Source organism: Salmo salar, chromosome ssa19 (genome assembly GCF_905237065.1).
Source record: "Salmo salar chromosome ssa19, Ssal_v3.1, whole genome shotgun sequence".
Classification (NCBI taxonomy): Eukaryota; Metazoa; Chordata; class Actinopteri; order Salmoniformes; family Salmonidae; genus Salmo; species Salmo salar.
Window position 1 is genome coordinate 51,032,457 of NC_059460.1, and position 16,411 is coordinate 51,048,867.

Here is a 16,411-nt window from a genome sequence, read left to right on the forward strand (position 1 = left end):
TTACTACTGGCCTCGCCTGAGGCCCTGTGCCTGACCTGAGTGGCTGCAGATCTGACTGTCCAGCTCCTCGCTGGCGGACAGGGGGCTGTCCGCCCTCATCTCCATGGCAGCAGCGGAGGCAGCATAAGCTGTGACTGCAGCCGCGGCAGCCCTCTTAGCCTTCCTCCTCTCTTTGGCCTGGGAGCCCTCGTCTTCGTCGCTGCCGCTCATATCGTCAAAGCCAAAATACTTGATCTTGTAGTTGGAGCTGCCGGATGCCACCGGGTCGGAACTGGCTTCCTCCTGGGTGGCACCACGACCTGCATCGTTTTCCTCAAAGCCAAAAAAGTCCAACTTGGTGTCTTTCTTGTTCTTGCTCTGTGTGGGTCTGAACCTGGTAGAGAGAAGCAGAGAGAGAAGTTAGAACAACCTACACATATCCAATGTCTTTGAGCAGGTGCGAGATAGGATACATGTTTATCAGGAAAATAGAATCCAAACACATTTGAGAGCATAGCCTATACTGCAGTGTGCAGATTATTCCCACATGAGGAGAGAAACATACCTCATTGTTATGACTCAGTGAAGGGAGCAGAAATAGCCCAAACATCATCATAATCTAACAACACTGATTATCCCAGTCTAGGGGTAAGTAGGTAGGTAGGTAGCAGTAGGTCACCTGGTGGGTTTAGCTGGTGCTGGTTCGATCTTCTTCCTCAGACGGCCAGTCTCTCCCTGGTCTGTCAGGGGCGCAGCCACGGCGGCAGCAGGGGTGTATTCCTCCATGACCCGGTCCTGAATGGTGACGTTAAACACCGACAAGCAGGACGGGTGAAGCACTGTGAAGTCTCTCGTCCGCCCGCGGCCCGCCGGCTTGCTGCTGTTCTCTGTATTGTTGGTCTCGAGTGGGCCAGATCCGGGCCCACTACTGAAGGCTGTACTGGTGCTAGTACTACTGGTACTGTAAGAGTCCCCGGCCTGCTTGCCTTTATTGGGCCGGCGGTATGTCCGGCAGTGGGTGCTGACCCTGAGCAGAGACTGGGAGTAGTCCTGGGACTCGGAGGGCTCGATCGGGATCTCGAAGTCCCCCAGGCCCACAACGTCACTGGGAGTGGGCTCTGGGGAGGTCTTGTCCTGCCTGGCCAGACCGAGACCATAGCCCCACTCGCCACTCCACATTGACGAAGGGGGGCTTCTGGGGGGCTCTGGGGTGGGGGAGGTGGGCCCCAGACCCATCACTGCGTCCCAGTTGTCGTAAGAGTCCTTGGCCTCGCTCTTTAGAGTGGTGGTCTGCGCAATAGGCTTCTTGTCGCTTTCCGAGGCGTTGCAGTACCATGAATAGCTGTGTTTCTCCACAGTCGCACCCTCGCTGGACCAGCAGGGTTGGCTTGGCTTGGCTGGGGGAGGAAAGGCAATCTATTAACACAGTGTATTAGCACCACATTTTAAAAGTGCAATATGCCAAAATCGCACCGGCATTTCCTGGTTACTAAAATTCTAGTGGTAAATCAGTTGGTGACACAAAACAAGCACTCAGAGTGTATAGAATCATTGTATCATCTAAAACGCTGTGAAATATATTTTTTTAATATTTAAAAAATATATAATTCAGTTGTTTGAAGCTGGCGTACAAAAACGAAAGTAAAAGACGCAAAAACTAAACATAAGGGAAGAATAGAAATAGCAGAAATACAGTGTATTCAGAAAGTATTCAGACCCCTTGACTTGTTCCACATTTTGTTACGTTACAGCCTTATCCTAAAATAGTTTTTTTAATTACCTACACACAATACCTCATGAAGAGAAAGCAAAAACAGGTTTATAAATTTGCACAAATGAGTTTAAAAAAAATTGACATTTACATAAGTATTCACATCCTTTACTCAGTACTTTGTTGAAGCACATTTGGCAGCAATTACAGCCGAGTCTTGTGTATGACGCTACAAGCGGGAGTTTCACCTATTCTTCTCGTCAGATCCTCTAAAGCGCTGTAAGGTTGGATAGGGAGCATCGCTGCACAGCTATTTTCAGGTCTCTCCAGAGATGTTCGATCGAGTTCAAGTCCAGGCCACTCTAGAACATTCAGAGACTCCTGAAGCCACTCCTGCTTCTTGCCTGTGTGCTTAGGGTCGTTGTCCTGTTGGAACCACTCTGGAGCAGGTTTTCATCAAGGATGTCTCTGTACTTTGCTCCGTTCATCTTTCCCTCAAACCTCACTACTCTCCCCCAGTCCCTGCCGCTGAAAAACATCCCCACAGCACGATGCTGCCGCCAACATGCATCACCATAGGGATGGTGCTAGGTTTCCTCCAGACGTGACGCTTGGCATTCACGCCCAAGAGTTCAATCTTAGTTTCATCAGACCAGAGAATCTTGAAGGGCGGGGGTGTATGCTTCATGATTAACAACTCATGGTGTAATCGTAACATACAGGAACTCAACCTTTTGTTCACATGACCTAGACTTCCTCACAATCAAAAGCCAACCATATTATCTCCAAAGAGAATTCTCGTCGGTTATTGTCACAGCCGTGTATATCCCCCCTCAAGCCGATACCACGACGGCCCTCAAGGAACTTCACTGGACTCCATGCAAACTGGAAGGCCACATTTATTAGAGCTAGGGATTTTAAAGCAGATTTGATAACAAGGCCACCTAAATTCTATCAGCAAATTGATTGTAGCACTCTTGCGGGCAATACACTGGATCACTGCTACTATAACTTCCGCGATGCATACAAGGCCCCATCCCGCCCTCCCATCAGCAATTCTGACCACGACACCATTTTGCTCCTCCGGTCCTATAGGCAGACACTCAAACAGGATGTACCTGTGACGAGAACTACTCAACGCTGGTCTGACCAATCGGAATCCACGCTTCAATATTGTTTTGATCATGCGGACTGGGAAATGTTCTGGGCAGAGAATAATATCTATTTATACCCCGACTCTGTGAGTGAGTTTATAAGGAAGTGCATTAGAGATGTTGTACCCACTGTGACTATTAAAACCACCCCTATCCAGAAACAGTGGATAGATGGCGGCATTCGCGCAAAACTGAACGAGCAAACCACCGCATTTACCCATGGAAAGAGGACTGGGAATATGTCCGAATACAAACAGTGTAGTTATTCCCTCCGCAAGGCAATCAAACAAGCAAAATATCAGTATCGGGACAAAGTGGAGTCGCAATTCAATGGCTCAGACCCGAGATGTATGTGGCAGGGTCTACAGGCAAATACGGACTACAAATAGAAAACCAGTCACGTCAATGACACCAACATCACGCTTCCAGACAAACTAAACACCTTCCTTGCCCGCTTTGAGGAAAATACAGTGCCTCCGAGCGGCCCGCAACCAAGGAGTGGGCTCTCCTTCTCCATGGCCGACGTGAGTAAGACATTTAAACGTGTTAACCCTCGCAAGGCTGCCATCCCAGACGGCATCCCTAGCCACATCCTCAGAGCATGTGCAGACCAGCTGGCTGGTGTGTTTATGGACATATTCAATCGGTCTCTATCCCAGTCTGCTGTCCCCGCATGCTTCAAGATGGCCACCATTATTCCTGTACCCAAGAAGGCAAAGGTCATGAAGTGTTTTGTGAGACTAAGGATCATATCAGCTCCACCTTACCTGCCACCCTAGACCCACGTCAATTTGCATACTGCCCCAATAGGTCCACAGATGATGCAATTGCCATCACACTGCCCTATCCCATCTGGACAAGAGGAATACCTATGTAATAACGCTGTTCATTGACTACAGCTCAGCAATCAACATCATAGTACCCTCCAAGCTCATCATAAAGCTTGCGGCCCTGGGTCTCAACCCCGCCCTGCACAATTGGGTCCTGGACTTCCTGATGGGCCACCCCCAGGTGGTGAAGGTAGAAAACAACATCTGCACTTCGCTGATTCTCAACACTGGGGCCCCACAAGGGTGCGTGCTCAGCTCCCTCCTGTACTCCCTGTTCACCCATGACTGCGTGGCCATGCACGCCTCCAACTCAATCAAGTTTGAAGACGACAACAGTAGTGGGCTTGATTATCAACAACGAGAGATTACAGGGAGGAGGTGAGGGCACTCGGAGTGTGGTGTCAGGAAAACAACCTCTCACTCAACGTCAACAAAACAAAGGAGATGATCGTGGGCTTCAGGAAACAGCAGAGGGAGCACCCCCCATCCACATCAACGAGACAGCAGTGGAGAAGATAGTTTTAAGTTCCTCGGCGTACACATCACGGACAAACTGAAATGGTCCACCCACACAGACAGTGTGGTGAAGAAGGCGCAACATCGCCTCTTCAACCTCAGAAGGCTGAAGAAATTTGGCTTGTCACCTAAAACCCTCACAAACTTCCACAGATGCACAATTGAGAGCATCCTGTTGAGCTGTATCACCGCCTGGTACGATAACTGCACCGCCCACAACCGCAAGACTCTCCAGAGGGTAGTGCGGTTTGCACAACGCATCACCTGGGGAAAGCTACCTGCCCTCCATGACACCTACAGCACCCGATGTCATAGGAAGGCCAAAAAGATCATCAATGACAATAACCACCCAAGCCACCATCTGTTCACCCCACAAGAAGGCGAAGTCAGTACATGTGCATCAAAGTTGGGCCACAGAGACTGAAAAACAGCTTCTATCTCAAGGCCATCAGACTGTTACACAGCCATCACTAACACAGAGAGGCTGCTGCCTACATATAGACTTGAAATCATTGGCCACTTTAATAAATGGATCACTTGTCACTTTCATACTGCCACTTTAATAATGTTTACATATCCTACATTACTCATCTCATATGTATATACTGTACTTTATACCATCCATTGCATCTTGCCTATGCTGCTCGGTCATCGCTCATCCATATATTTATATGTATATATACTTACTCCATCCCTTTACTTAGATGTGTGTATTAGGTAGTTGTGGAATTGTTAGATTACTTGTTAAATATTACTACACTGTTGGAACTAGAAGCACAAGCATTTTGCTACACTCGCAATAACATCTGCTAACCATGTGAATGTGACCAATAGAATGTGATTTTATTGGATTTTGGTGCCTTTTGGCAAACTCCAAGCAGGGCTGTCATGTGCCTTTTACTAAGGAGTGGCTTCTGTCTGGCCACTCTACCATAAAGGCCTGGTTGGTGGAGTGCTGCACAGATGGTTGTCCTTCTGAAAGGTTCTTGCATCTCCACAGAGAAACTCTTGAGCTCTGTCAGAGTGACCATCAGGTTCTTGGTCACCTCCCCGACCAAGGCCCTTCTCCCCCGATTGCTCAGTTTGGCCAGGCAGCCAGCTCTAGGTAGTCGCCAGCTCTGGTGGTTCCAAACTTCTTCCATTTAAAAATGATGGAGGCCACTGTGTACTTGGGGACCTTCAATGCTGCAGAAAGGTTTTGGTACCCTCCCCAGATTGAGAATACGGCTGTAACGTAACAAAATGTGAATACTTTCCTAATGCACTGTAGAACCGATCTACCGCTTTTTAGACTTGCTACCAATGAGAATGATCGATCTATATATAACTCACCTTTTTTTTTATGCGAATTTGGTCAAGTCGCCCAAAAGTCAAGCATTAGGCAGTTAATGTCTCTGACAGATGTAGCATACAGCAGATGAATTCAAGCTATCTTGACGCCTGCCACACGGGTGCCATTTTTACATTGGATGGTGGTTTCAACCATGTATGAGAGAGTACTAACTAATTGCTAGGGCTGTGAGAGGACCAGCACACCCTGGTAAAGCTTTTGGCACAACGCTGAGAATATGCTGAGTCAGAAAATGTCTCCAACTCTGTTGGTCTAAGTCACCACAACACCAGGAGACTGGGTTAGCCTACATGTGATGACAGTGTGGACATTGACAACACTGGCTCTTGTAATTATTTACGTGCACTTTAAAACCTACTGGGTGGGACAATAATGGCTTGCTAAACAACTATACTGGCAGTTGAGTTCCAATAGGCTGCTACATACCACTTGCATTCAGGTTCTGGTATATACCCCTCCCTAAGGAATGTTTAGGCTCGCTAGGCTATATGACTAGGGTAATAGTGCACAGAATATACCTTAGGCCAGGTTTCCCCAAATGGCGGCCCGCGGCTGAATCTGGCTGATGACCCTTGCCTTAGTCTCCTCCCTAGGATAATTTTTGACAAGTCCCAATCTAATCCTTCCAAGGCTCGGAATCTCAAAATCAGTCGCAGAAGATAGAAGATTCATCACTGACAAGAGCTGACACCTCAGTCCAAAACGTCCATAGAATTCAAAGCTCTTCAGCCAAGGGAATTGAAGAGATTCTCCTGTACTTCTGTATACTTTTTAGCCAGTAGTTCTAAAAGTAGCACTCACAAGGCAAAAGTAGTCCTCAAAAATTGCATACTACATCACACATGTGCAGATATGTGCACCACATGCAAACAAAATTGAAAAGCTGTCTAACAAAAAAAAATCCTCAACTTAAGAGATATTTTGGCATGTTGGCAATGAGGCCATATATCTACTTCCCCAGATTCAGATGAAAGTGTGGATACCACTGTCTCCAGTATGAAGAAAGTTAGAGGTAGTTTCACAAGCCAATGCTAACTAGCGTTAACACAATTCATTCCAGTCATTGCACTAACGCTAGTTAACAATTGTGCTAATGCTAGTTAGCAATTGCTCTAGTTAGCAACTTCCTAGTCCTAGCGCAATTATCCACGAGTTAATCTGACTCTGGGAAGTAGATAAATGGAATTGCCAAAATCCCAAATTCCCCTTTAACGGAGCTCCAAGTACCCCTTTAACTGAGCTCCAAGTACCCCTTTAACTGAGCTCCAAGTACCCCTTTAACTGAGCTCCAAGTACCCCTTTAACTGAGCTCCAAGTACCCCTTTAACTGAGCTCCAAGTACCCCTTTAACTGAGCTTGGCATATCAATGAGAAATATCCTATCACAAAAAAGACAGTAAGTAGACCTACATCCTCAATCTACATTTTACTTCAAAATAACTTGGGTTTTGTCATTAATTCAGGGTGTTGTGGTTTTTGCTGAGAATGCCAAGACATTTGATGAACAGGTTTTGTTTTGAATTACCCTTCCGCCTCTGTAAATATATATATTTTTAAATGTAATGGGAATGTTTTATTTTCAAACCCTTTGCACTTAAGAAATCATCGGACTGAGAAAATGCCTGATTAGATTTCAATCAGAGCCGTAACAGGCCTGGTTTATTATGCAGTTGGTACTTGAGGGATTTTGAGACTACCCTCTCGCTGTCTGGCCACTCTGAATGCAAAGACAATCACGCCATCGTCGCTAAAGACTGAGCACCTCGGAGTTAAAAAGTTTTCTAGATCCAACTAAGCTTTTCAATAATTAGCCACATAAAAAAGGGCCGGTCGGAATGCTTTGCTTGACGAATCCTTATACGAGGCTCAATAAGTATTAACATCAGTCTGACCGCAAGTCCCGGCTGTGAAAGGTTTCCTTTAATCCCTGATCTGCTCATATTGATTTCTCCGCCAGACAAACAAGTAGAGAGTTTCTATGGGTGGACAAGTGAACACTGGGCCTTGGAGGATATCCTGGGTTTGTGTAGGAATGTGGCAGTGCTGTTGCTAAATGTGCCAATGAGTAATACTTTCAGTTCAGTTTTCAGACTGACAGAACTTTTACTCATGTGACTAACGCTAACTTGCATGACAAAGGATTTGCTTGTGGCTATTGTGCCATACCTGAGCCTGCAACTTCAATGCCTACAGAAATGTATCAAACAAGCCCATCCTCTAAGTGACTCAAAGCCTAGACAAGTTCCAGTGCCACTGATTTGAATGACAGAGTCACAGAGGGCATACAGCCATATGGAGGAGTGAAAAATTATGTGATACTGTTTTTGCAGTGGACAAGGGCACACAACAGCAGGCAGCATTGCATTGAAACGGGCCCGTAACTAGACCAATAAGTTGCTGCCTCTGGCAGTAAATAACATTCAGCGTGTCTGCTTAGCAATGCGGAATACAATCAGAACCACCTGCCATAGAGGAGATGGCCTCCTAAAACGAGGCTGTACCCGTCAAGTGGACCAGTTTCGTATTAGAGAAGAGCATCAACATAATGCAGACTGTAAATTTTGATGGGTTTGCTTCTCCCCAGCGAGTGCTTTGGGTGTAATCCACAAGAGCCACCTGCTAGGCTGACAGTTGGTGCCCATTATTCCAGTCCAGAGGGTAAGCTAAACTCACTCCTGGCAGCCTGTTGAAGCCTGCTCCAAAAACACACTGCCAGATTAGATGTTTTTCTGTTCCAAGATTTGGGCTATCAAAGTTTTCCCAAAGTCAAAAGCGATGTTTGTAAAGTGGTAAATTGCTGTTCAATTGAAATGACTACTTGTCTGAATCCTAAGGTCAGCTACTAATCTGCTGTCTACATCAGATGGCTGGATGACATCATATGGTCCGAAATTAATAAGCCTAATTGCAAGTGCATTCTAACTTGATCATTTAGCATTTTCCTTTTGTAGACTCACTAGCACAACTAATTTATTCTTTACAACTCAGCTTTTATGATATTGGATTACTAATATTGGATCACTAAAGACAAACAAAATATTTGGTACTCAGTCCTATAACTACCTTAAAAACACATTTGCTTGAAATCAATGACAGGAAATAACTGTTTCAATAATTATAACAGAAGTTGGATGGCACTGCACACAACATTTGATCTTAACAAATGAGTCCGCCACATTGCAAGCAATTTATCCCTTCAACCTTACACCCCCTGGAAGCAAAGGTCTTCTGGCCCAAGATTCGATTCTACATTGGATTAGTAGTCCTACTTTGCAACACGAAGCTCCTCCTACCTGTTGTGGTGGTGGTGTTGAAGAACCTGGCTGTGTCCTCTGTGACCCTCAGTTGGCTTCTGTCACTACCCATGCTAGAGGTAGCTTTACTGGGAACAAGGCTGCTCTGCTGGCTGCTCCTGGACTCCAGGCAGAAGCCTGGCCTCCCTGCCTGAGGCGGCTCTGCTGATGCCGGCTTGGTGGGGGAGGCCTTGGCGTGTGGGAAGCGAGAGGTGACCGTCTTGGACTCATCATCGCTGTCAAAGCCAAAGGGGTCCTCTGAGATCTCGTCTGAGAGTTTGGGCCTCTTGGGCTGCTCTGCCACCTCACTCCTCTGGCCCGGGCGCTTGGAGCTCACCTTGGCCTTGTATGTCGTCTCGCCCCATTTGGTGCTGAGCGTGGCTCTTTTGTTGGACAGGACCTCATCAAACTTGGATGATGATGATCCATCGCCGCCCTTACGGCTGTAGGTTTTACCAAATCTCGATGTCATTGTGGCATCTGTTTCATATTCTCTGGGACGGACACAAAATATAAAATGCATTAGTTGCTGTCATCATAGGCCATTTCTCATAAAAGCAATCACAACATTGTGGTTGAAATGTACTTTTACTGTAATGTTTTGATTTTGGATGTAATAATGAATTATTGGCGATTCAGTTCATCAGCACCCAAATGTTATTGGGAAGTTGGCATTTCACCACTACGTTATTGTAATGTTAGTGCAGTGCGGTTCCCAAACTTGGGGTCAGGACCCCAAGCAGCATACTACCCTACATCCCACTGCTTGCTTGCCTCAAGCTAAGCAGGGTTGGTCCTGGTCGGTCCCTGGATGGGAGACCAGATTCTGCTAGAAATGGTGTGGAGGGCTAGTAGGAAGCACTCTTTCCTCTTGTCTAAAACAAATATCCTAACGCTCCAAGGCAGTGATTGGGGACATTGCCCTGTGTAGGGTGCCCTCTTTCAGATGGGACGTTAAACAGGTGTCCTGACTGTGATCACTAAAGTGCCCATGGCACTTATGTTAAGAGTAGGGGTGTTAACCCCGGTGTCCTGGCTAAATTCCCAATCTGTCCACCTAATCATCCCCAGCTTACAATCGTCTCATTCATCTTCAAATGAGCATAGAATACAACCTTTTAGTGTCAACTAAGGACCCCTTACACTTCATGTCATTGTGTTGAGACAGCCTGCAGGACCTAAAATTGTGTTAATATTAACACACAGCTTTAACTAGGGAATCAAATGTTTCCAAGTGAGGTATGCTTTATTTTCCAGTTTAAATGTGTAGTAGTGCAGTAAAATGTAGGGAACTCTTGCGTTAGTGGGATCTTTATTATCAGCTTGAGTAAACTGAGACTACTGCCGCGTTAGCATACTAACCGGAACTAGAAAACTCGGAAATGTCCGACTTGCTTAATCGTTGAACGCGGCACGTGTATGACTACAACCAGTTAACAAGTCGCAGTTTCCTCGTTCCGATTAGCACTTTAAGGCAGCATCAACTACTCTGGATGTGGCTAACGCAATGTGTGTACAACTAGCTAACGTTAGCAACAATACACCACAATTAGCATAGCCACTATACAGTTAGCGAGCTAAATCAATTATCTGACGTTATTGAAAGAAAATAGGGTGTCTAGCAGCAGTACATAGAAGCAAAGTTAACGTTATCTAACTAGCCTCGATAGTATCATGATATTGACCTAGGTAGTTATAGTACTAATTTAGTGTTGAGACCAAAACAGACCCATATGGCGAGCTAGCTAGTTGCGACGTTAGCTAGGTAACTAACTTAGCCATTAACGTCGTGTGACAGTGCGCTGGCTAGCTACCGTTAGCTAAATAACGCCAACGCCATCTGCAAAAAAAGTTAAACGTCCTGTGCGTTGTTCATTAATATAATAATATTTGGCTAACACGAACATAATTTAGTCATCACATTATCTGTGTGGCTAGAAAGTGAGCAAAAAACAATTTAGCTAGGTAAGTATAGTAACGAACTAGCTACTTGGCTAGTTAGCTATCAGGTTAGTATCAACAGACAAAACATGATTGACGAACATCCACTTTTCACATTGATTTGAAGGTTTAAAGTAGTTTGAAAAATCACTGTATATTTCATAAAATGTAAGTGAACACAACAGCCTCACTTACTAGGTGCGCGAAAAGACCGAACCACTCAACAACACTCCGAAGGCGTCCGCTTCCCGCAGCAGATTGGGCCTCCCTTACAATATAAACAAGGCTAAATTGCCTGTAGTAATGACAGATAGAGGACAGTCAACGACTGCACAAAGTCCTGTGTTTTCTGTGCAACAAAGTTATTTTGATAATGTTGGTTTTACGTCTGATATATTCCTTTTTTGAAGCTATATTAAACTCAATTGTCTCCTCTTGTGTTACACCGATGGCTTGCATTCGGGTTCCCCCTCCCTTTCGCTTCCAACCGCACTGTCACCTACCCGCTATTACACTGTGGTCCAATCAGGAAGCTACATCTTTGGATGTGACAGTGAACTAGCGCTGCGAAGCAGTATTCTTCGTTGTGATTGGTTCAAAAGCCGACAAGACCCAAACACCTTCGCATTTCATTGGACTGTTGGTGAGAGGCGTCCTCTTTGGGGGGTGTCGAAGCCGTTCATATATAGCTCATTCAGTGGTTGAAGCTCCTGGAATGTAATACATGTGCAAACTGAAGGCAAATTGTGTGCTGAAATAAATAATAAATCAATCAATCAAATTGCATTTTTATGGTACGTTTGACTAGGTGCTGGCTAATATCCCAAAGGAACAATTAGCCTACAGTGACAAGAAAAACACAAGTTGAAGACCCTATCAATTGCCAAAATTGGCCCAAACACAACATGCAACAATTTCATTGATTTTACTGAGTTAAAGTTCATTAGAGGAAATCAGTAAATTGAAATAAATAAATTAGGCCCAAATCTATGGATTTCACATGACTGGGAATACAGATATACCTCAGTTGGTCACAGATACCTTAAAAAAAATGGGCCTCACAATGGGCCTCAGGATCTCATCATGGTATTTTTGTGCATTCAAATTGCCATCGATAAAATGCAATTGTGTTCGTTGTCCATAGCTAATGCCTGCCCATACCATAACCCCACCACCACGGGGCACTCTGTTCAAAATGTTGACATCCTCAAACCGCTCGCCCACACAACGCCATACATGTGGCCTGCAGTTGTGAGACTGGTTTGGACATACTGCCAAATTCTCTAAAACGACGTGGTAGAAAAATTAACATTAAATTCTCTGACAACAGCTCTGGTGGACATTCCTGCAGACAGCATGCCAATTGCGAGCTCCCTCAAAACTTGAGACATCTGTAAGTGCTGTTATTGTAAAGTGTAAACGTCTAGGAGCAACAACAGCTCAGCCGCGAAGTGGTAGGCCACACAAGCTCACAGAACGAGATGACAGAGTGCTTCTACATCTGCATTGCTTGCTGTTTGGGGTTTTAGACTGGGTTTCTGTATAGCACTTTGTGACATTGGCTGATGTAAAAATGGTTTTATAAATCTGTGGCATTGTGTTGTGTGACAAAACTGCTAATTTTCGAGTGCCTTTTATTGGCCCCAGCACAAGATGCACCTGTGTAATGATCATGCTGTTTATTCAGCTTCTTGATATGCCACACCTGTCAGGTGGATGGATTCTCTTGGCAAAGGAGAAAAGCTCACAAACAGGGATGTAAACACATTTGTGCACAAAATTTGAGAGAAAAAATATTTTTGTGCAAATTAAACATTTCTGGGATCTTTTATTTCAGCTCATGTTTACATGTTGCGTTTGTATTTTTGCTTGTTTGAGTGGTAAGGTGTAAGCAAACGACTGTAGATGAAAGTCGGGGGAGGTGCATCTGCGACAGGCGAAAGTTGGACACTAATGTAGTTTTCCAACAGCAAGAATTAGATCAACATGGCAGTATTGCCATTGTTCATACAAGTTGTTCTTTATAATGTCTAATTAAAAATGTCTCCAACCCGCATATCACACACTCATGAACTGAAATCATATGTGTGTTCATTGTACAATCAACTACTGGGAGAGAGACTCAAATATTACATTAACTTGTATATAGGCTTTTAACTGTATGAATTATGTAGGTTCCTGTTTCAGTCATGTCTTTGGTGACATTCGATTGGGTCAAACAAAAACACCCTAACGATTGATTAACAATAGAGCCTCCGACAATGCAAACAAGGCTGCAGGCAGAAGTTGGTGAAGAGCAACTGCAGAAACTTGGAGTCGACTGCAATCAAGACTTGATGACCTTTGATCACATAACTTCTGTAAAGTTCATGCAGTCGTCATGCAAGTCAGACAATTTTTACCCCCATAATGCAACACACTTTGAAAGGCGGTGACCATCAACTTGACTAACGTGATATGCACGAATGTGATCCAAATAGGGAAGACCATAGCCCAAGACCCCTAGAGGGCGGCGTTCTTCCTGATGTGGTATACGGCCCCACAGTGGAGGTGTCATAATACGCATAAAACCTAGCAGTCAAACCGGGAAATAGTTCCAATTGTTTTTCCACCATTAATTTTTTCCCATATGGGATTTTAGAAAGACTTAAAATACGGCTTGTGTTTCGTGTAGGCTTACCCTGGCGTGATGTGTTGATAACCATTTTTACTTTCACCTCCAAAACACATACATTCCCCTTACCTCAATGTTTTGTCATGCTGACATGAATTGACTAGGTGGATGAGTTCTTTCAAATAATTCACAAATGTTAAAGCTTCAAAATTCTACACAGCACCACTTTCGATTGGTAATAATTAGCACTGTGACATCCAACCCTTGAGTCAACCAAGCAGGTCCCCCCTAGCCTGAGCATCTGCTAGTGTGCACTATGGATTCTCACTATCATCTGGGATTCATCTGGGATTAATGCGCTCCCGGCGACGAGTTCATGCATAAAGCGCCCTCCATTCAGGCTGCAAAGGCGTTGATTTCCTCCTTAACTCAATTTGATGTCTTGTCGGTAGAAAATAAATTGGGGAAATATGCGTACTGTCTTAAATAGAACACAATTTTCCACCACCATTTGGGGATTTTCTGACAATTTACAGATGTTGCACACTGCATGAGTCTGTTGTTTACCCCTTGCTGAATGTGGTGGGCACCATCAGGAAGTAGTATTAGCCCCCCTAGCAAGGTGGTGGAAAATAGTGTTTCATTAAGGCAGTATGCATATTTTCCACTTTTATTTTCCACTGACAGGCCATTAAATCGAGTTAATAAACCGACGCCTTCGCAGCCTTCCTTCTTCTTCTTCTTCATTTTCTTCTATGAGGTTTAACGGCAGTTAGCATCCAATTTGTTGCATTACTGCCACCTACTAGACTGGAGTACAACTCCCTTATACTTTGCTTGAAAAATAAAAATGTACTAAATAAATACCATCTAACACTACCATCTAACACCTCGACAACTACTGTGATTCTTATTATTTGACCATGCTGGTCATTTATGAACATTTGAACATCTTGGCCATGTTCTGTTATAATCTCCACCCGGCACAGCCAGAAGAGGACTGGCCACCCCTCATAGCCTGGTCCCTCTCTAGGTTTCTTCCTAGGTTTTGGCCTTTCTAGGGAGTTTTTCCTAGCCACTGTGCTTCTACACCTGCATTTCTTGCTGTTTGGGGTTTTAGGCTGGGTCTCTGTACAGCACTTTGAGATATCAGCTGATGTAAGAAGGGCTATATAAATAAATTTGATTTTATTTCTCCCATTCTTCTCTGCAGATAATCTTAAACTCTGTCAGGTTGGATGGGGAGCGTTGCTGCACAGCTATTTTCAGGTCTCTCCAGAGATGTTCGATCGGGTTCAAGTCCATGCTCTGGCTGGGCCACTCAAAGACATTCAGAGACTTGTCCCAAAGCCACTCCTGTTTTGTCTTGGCTGTGTGCTTAGGGTCGTTGTCCTGTTGGAAGGTGAACCTTCGCCCCAGTCGGAGGTCCTGAGCTCTCTGGAGCAGGTTTTCATCAAGGATCTCTCTGTACTTTGCTCCGTTCATCTTTTCCACGATCCTGACTAGTCTCCCAGTCCCTGCAGCTGAAAAACATCCCCACAGCATGATGCTGCCACCACCACGCTTCACCGTAGGGATGGTGCCAGGTTTCCTCCAGACGTGACGCTTGGCATTCAGGCCAAAGAGTTCAATCTTGGTTTCATCAGACCAGAGACTCTTGTTTCTCATGGTCTGAGAGTCCTTTAGGTGCCTTTTGGCAAACTCCAAATGGGCTGTCATCTGCCTTTTACTGAAGAGTGGCTTCCGTCTGGCAACTCTACCATAAAGCCATGATTGGTGGAGTGCTGCAGAGATGGTCCGACCACATTCTGTCCCCTATCAACACTTTTTAAACTTTTGGTGCCCGTGAGAATGACATAAGAACATAGTCAAGAAGACTAGCTTGATTGAGCCTCCATGTATATCTCACTAGGTCAGGATATTTAAGCCTCCATATATACACTAGTTCAAATATATCCATGATATTTGTGATTTCCTTAAGTCATAGTTTCTAGTGTGATTTCCTTTACGGTTCATTGAGGTATCTAAAACCGTATTTTAATCTCCCACCATAATAATAGAGTCTTGTATTGCTTGAAGGTTTGATAAATTATTACTTAGATTTTCAAAGAAGCATGGATCATTATTATTTGGATCATATAGATTAATGAGCCATATCTGTTTGTGGTCCAATAACATACTTACAACTTAAAATCTACCTTGCGGATCTGTTAGGACAATTTGCACATTCGAATCAAAATTATTATCAATCACCCCTTTCGAGTTTCTTTGCTCATGGGAGAAGTATATTACCCCAGTCCTTTTTCCACACAACTGGAAACAATAGATATTATATTCTTTGTCTTTTAGCCAGGTAAATACTGATCCTCTTTTCTTATTATCTTCTAAGCCATTACAATTATAGCTGGCTATACTTATTTCACCATAATGAGATACAAGTTTCAATTCATCATTATGTTTTTAAATTTACCATTAAACTGTTCCATGACATTTTTTTTCATATAGCTGTACCATGATATTACCATTGCTACTAAGTAAACCTCCAATTGTCCTCCACTGTTCCACCTGCTAAACCTGGGTTGTCGACAGACCACTTCTGTCCCACCGGATCCCAGGGCCCGAGAGACCAGGACCCATCCTTTGAAAAGAGCACACAGTGCCACGCACAGAACAGAAGCAGATCAACCGCTTCACTAATGTGCGTCGTATAGAGGGGACCAAGCTGCGGCGTGTTGAGTGCTCATGATATACTTTAATGAAAACTAAACACTTTTACAAAGAAACAAAACGACAGCAAACAGTTCCGTCAGGCAACAGACAACAAAACAGAAAACAACTACCCACAAAACACAATAGAAAAAACCCCAACTGCCTCCAATTGGAGATCAACCCCAAAAATAAAAACATAGAAATAGACAAATTAGACTTGTTACCTATACCCAGTATTGTTACCTATACCCAGGATTGTTACCTATACCCAGGATTGCTACCTATACCCAGTATTGTTACCTATAACCAGGAT

General features: G+C 44.4%; 2 protein-coding genes across 3 annotated transcripts in view; one reads left to right on the forward strand and one right to left on the reverse strand.

The window, feature by feature from the left end:
* LOC106578987 (wings apart-like protein homolog) overlaps positions 1-11,279 on the reverse strand; it is a 46,204-nt gene extending 34,925 nt beyond the window's left edge. For both annotated transcript variants that reach the window (XR_006760732.1, XM_045702429.1), the window contains exons 1-4: positions 10,971-11,279; positions 8,835-9,328; positions 659-1,376; positions 36-373 (exon numbers count right to left, since the gene is read on the reverse strand). Coding sequence is in view for 1 of the 2 variants with exons in the window: in XM_045702429.1 (XP_045558385.1) it covers positions 36-373; positions 659-1,376; positions 8,835-9,306 (1,528 nt within the window). In the remaining variant the exon portion in view is untranslated. The remainder of the gene's footprint in view (positions 1-35; positions 374-658; positions 1,377-8,834; positions 9,329-10,970) is intronic.
* Positions 1-16,411, forward strand: part of btbd16 (BTB (POZ) domain containing 16) — a 49,366-nt gene that overhangs the window by 8,270 nt on the left and 24,685 nt on the right. The gene's annotated exons all lie outside the window — the stretch shown is intronic.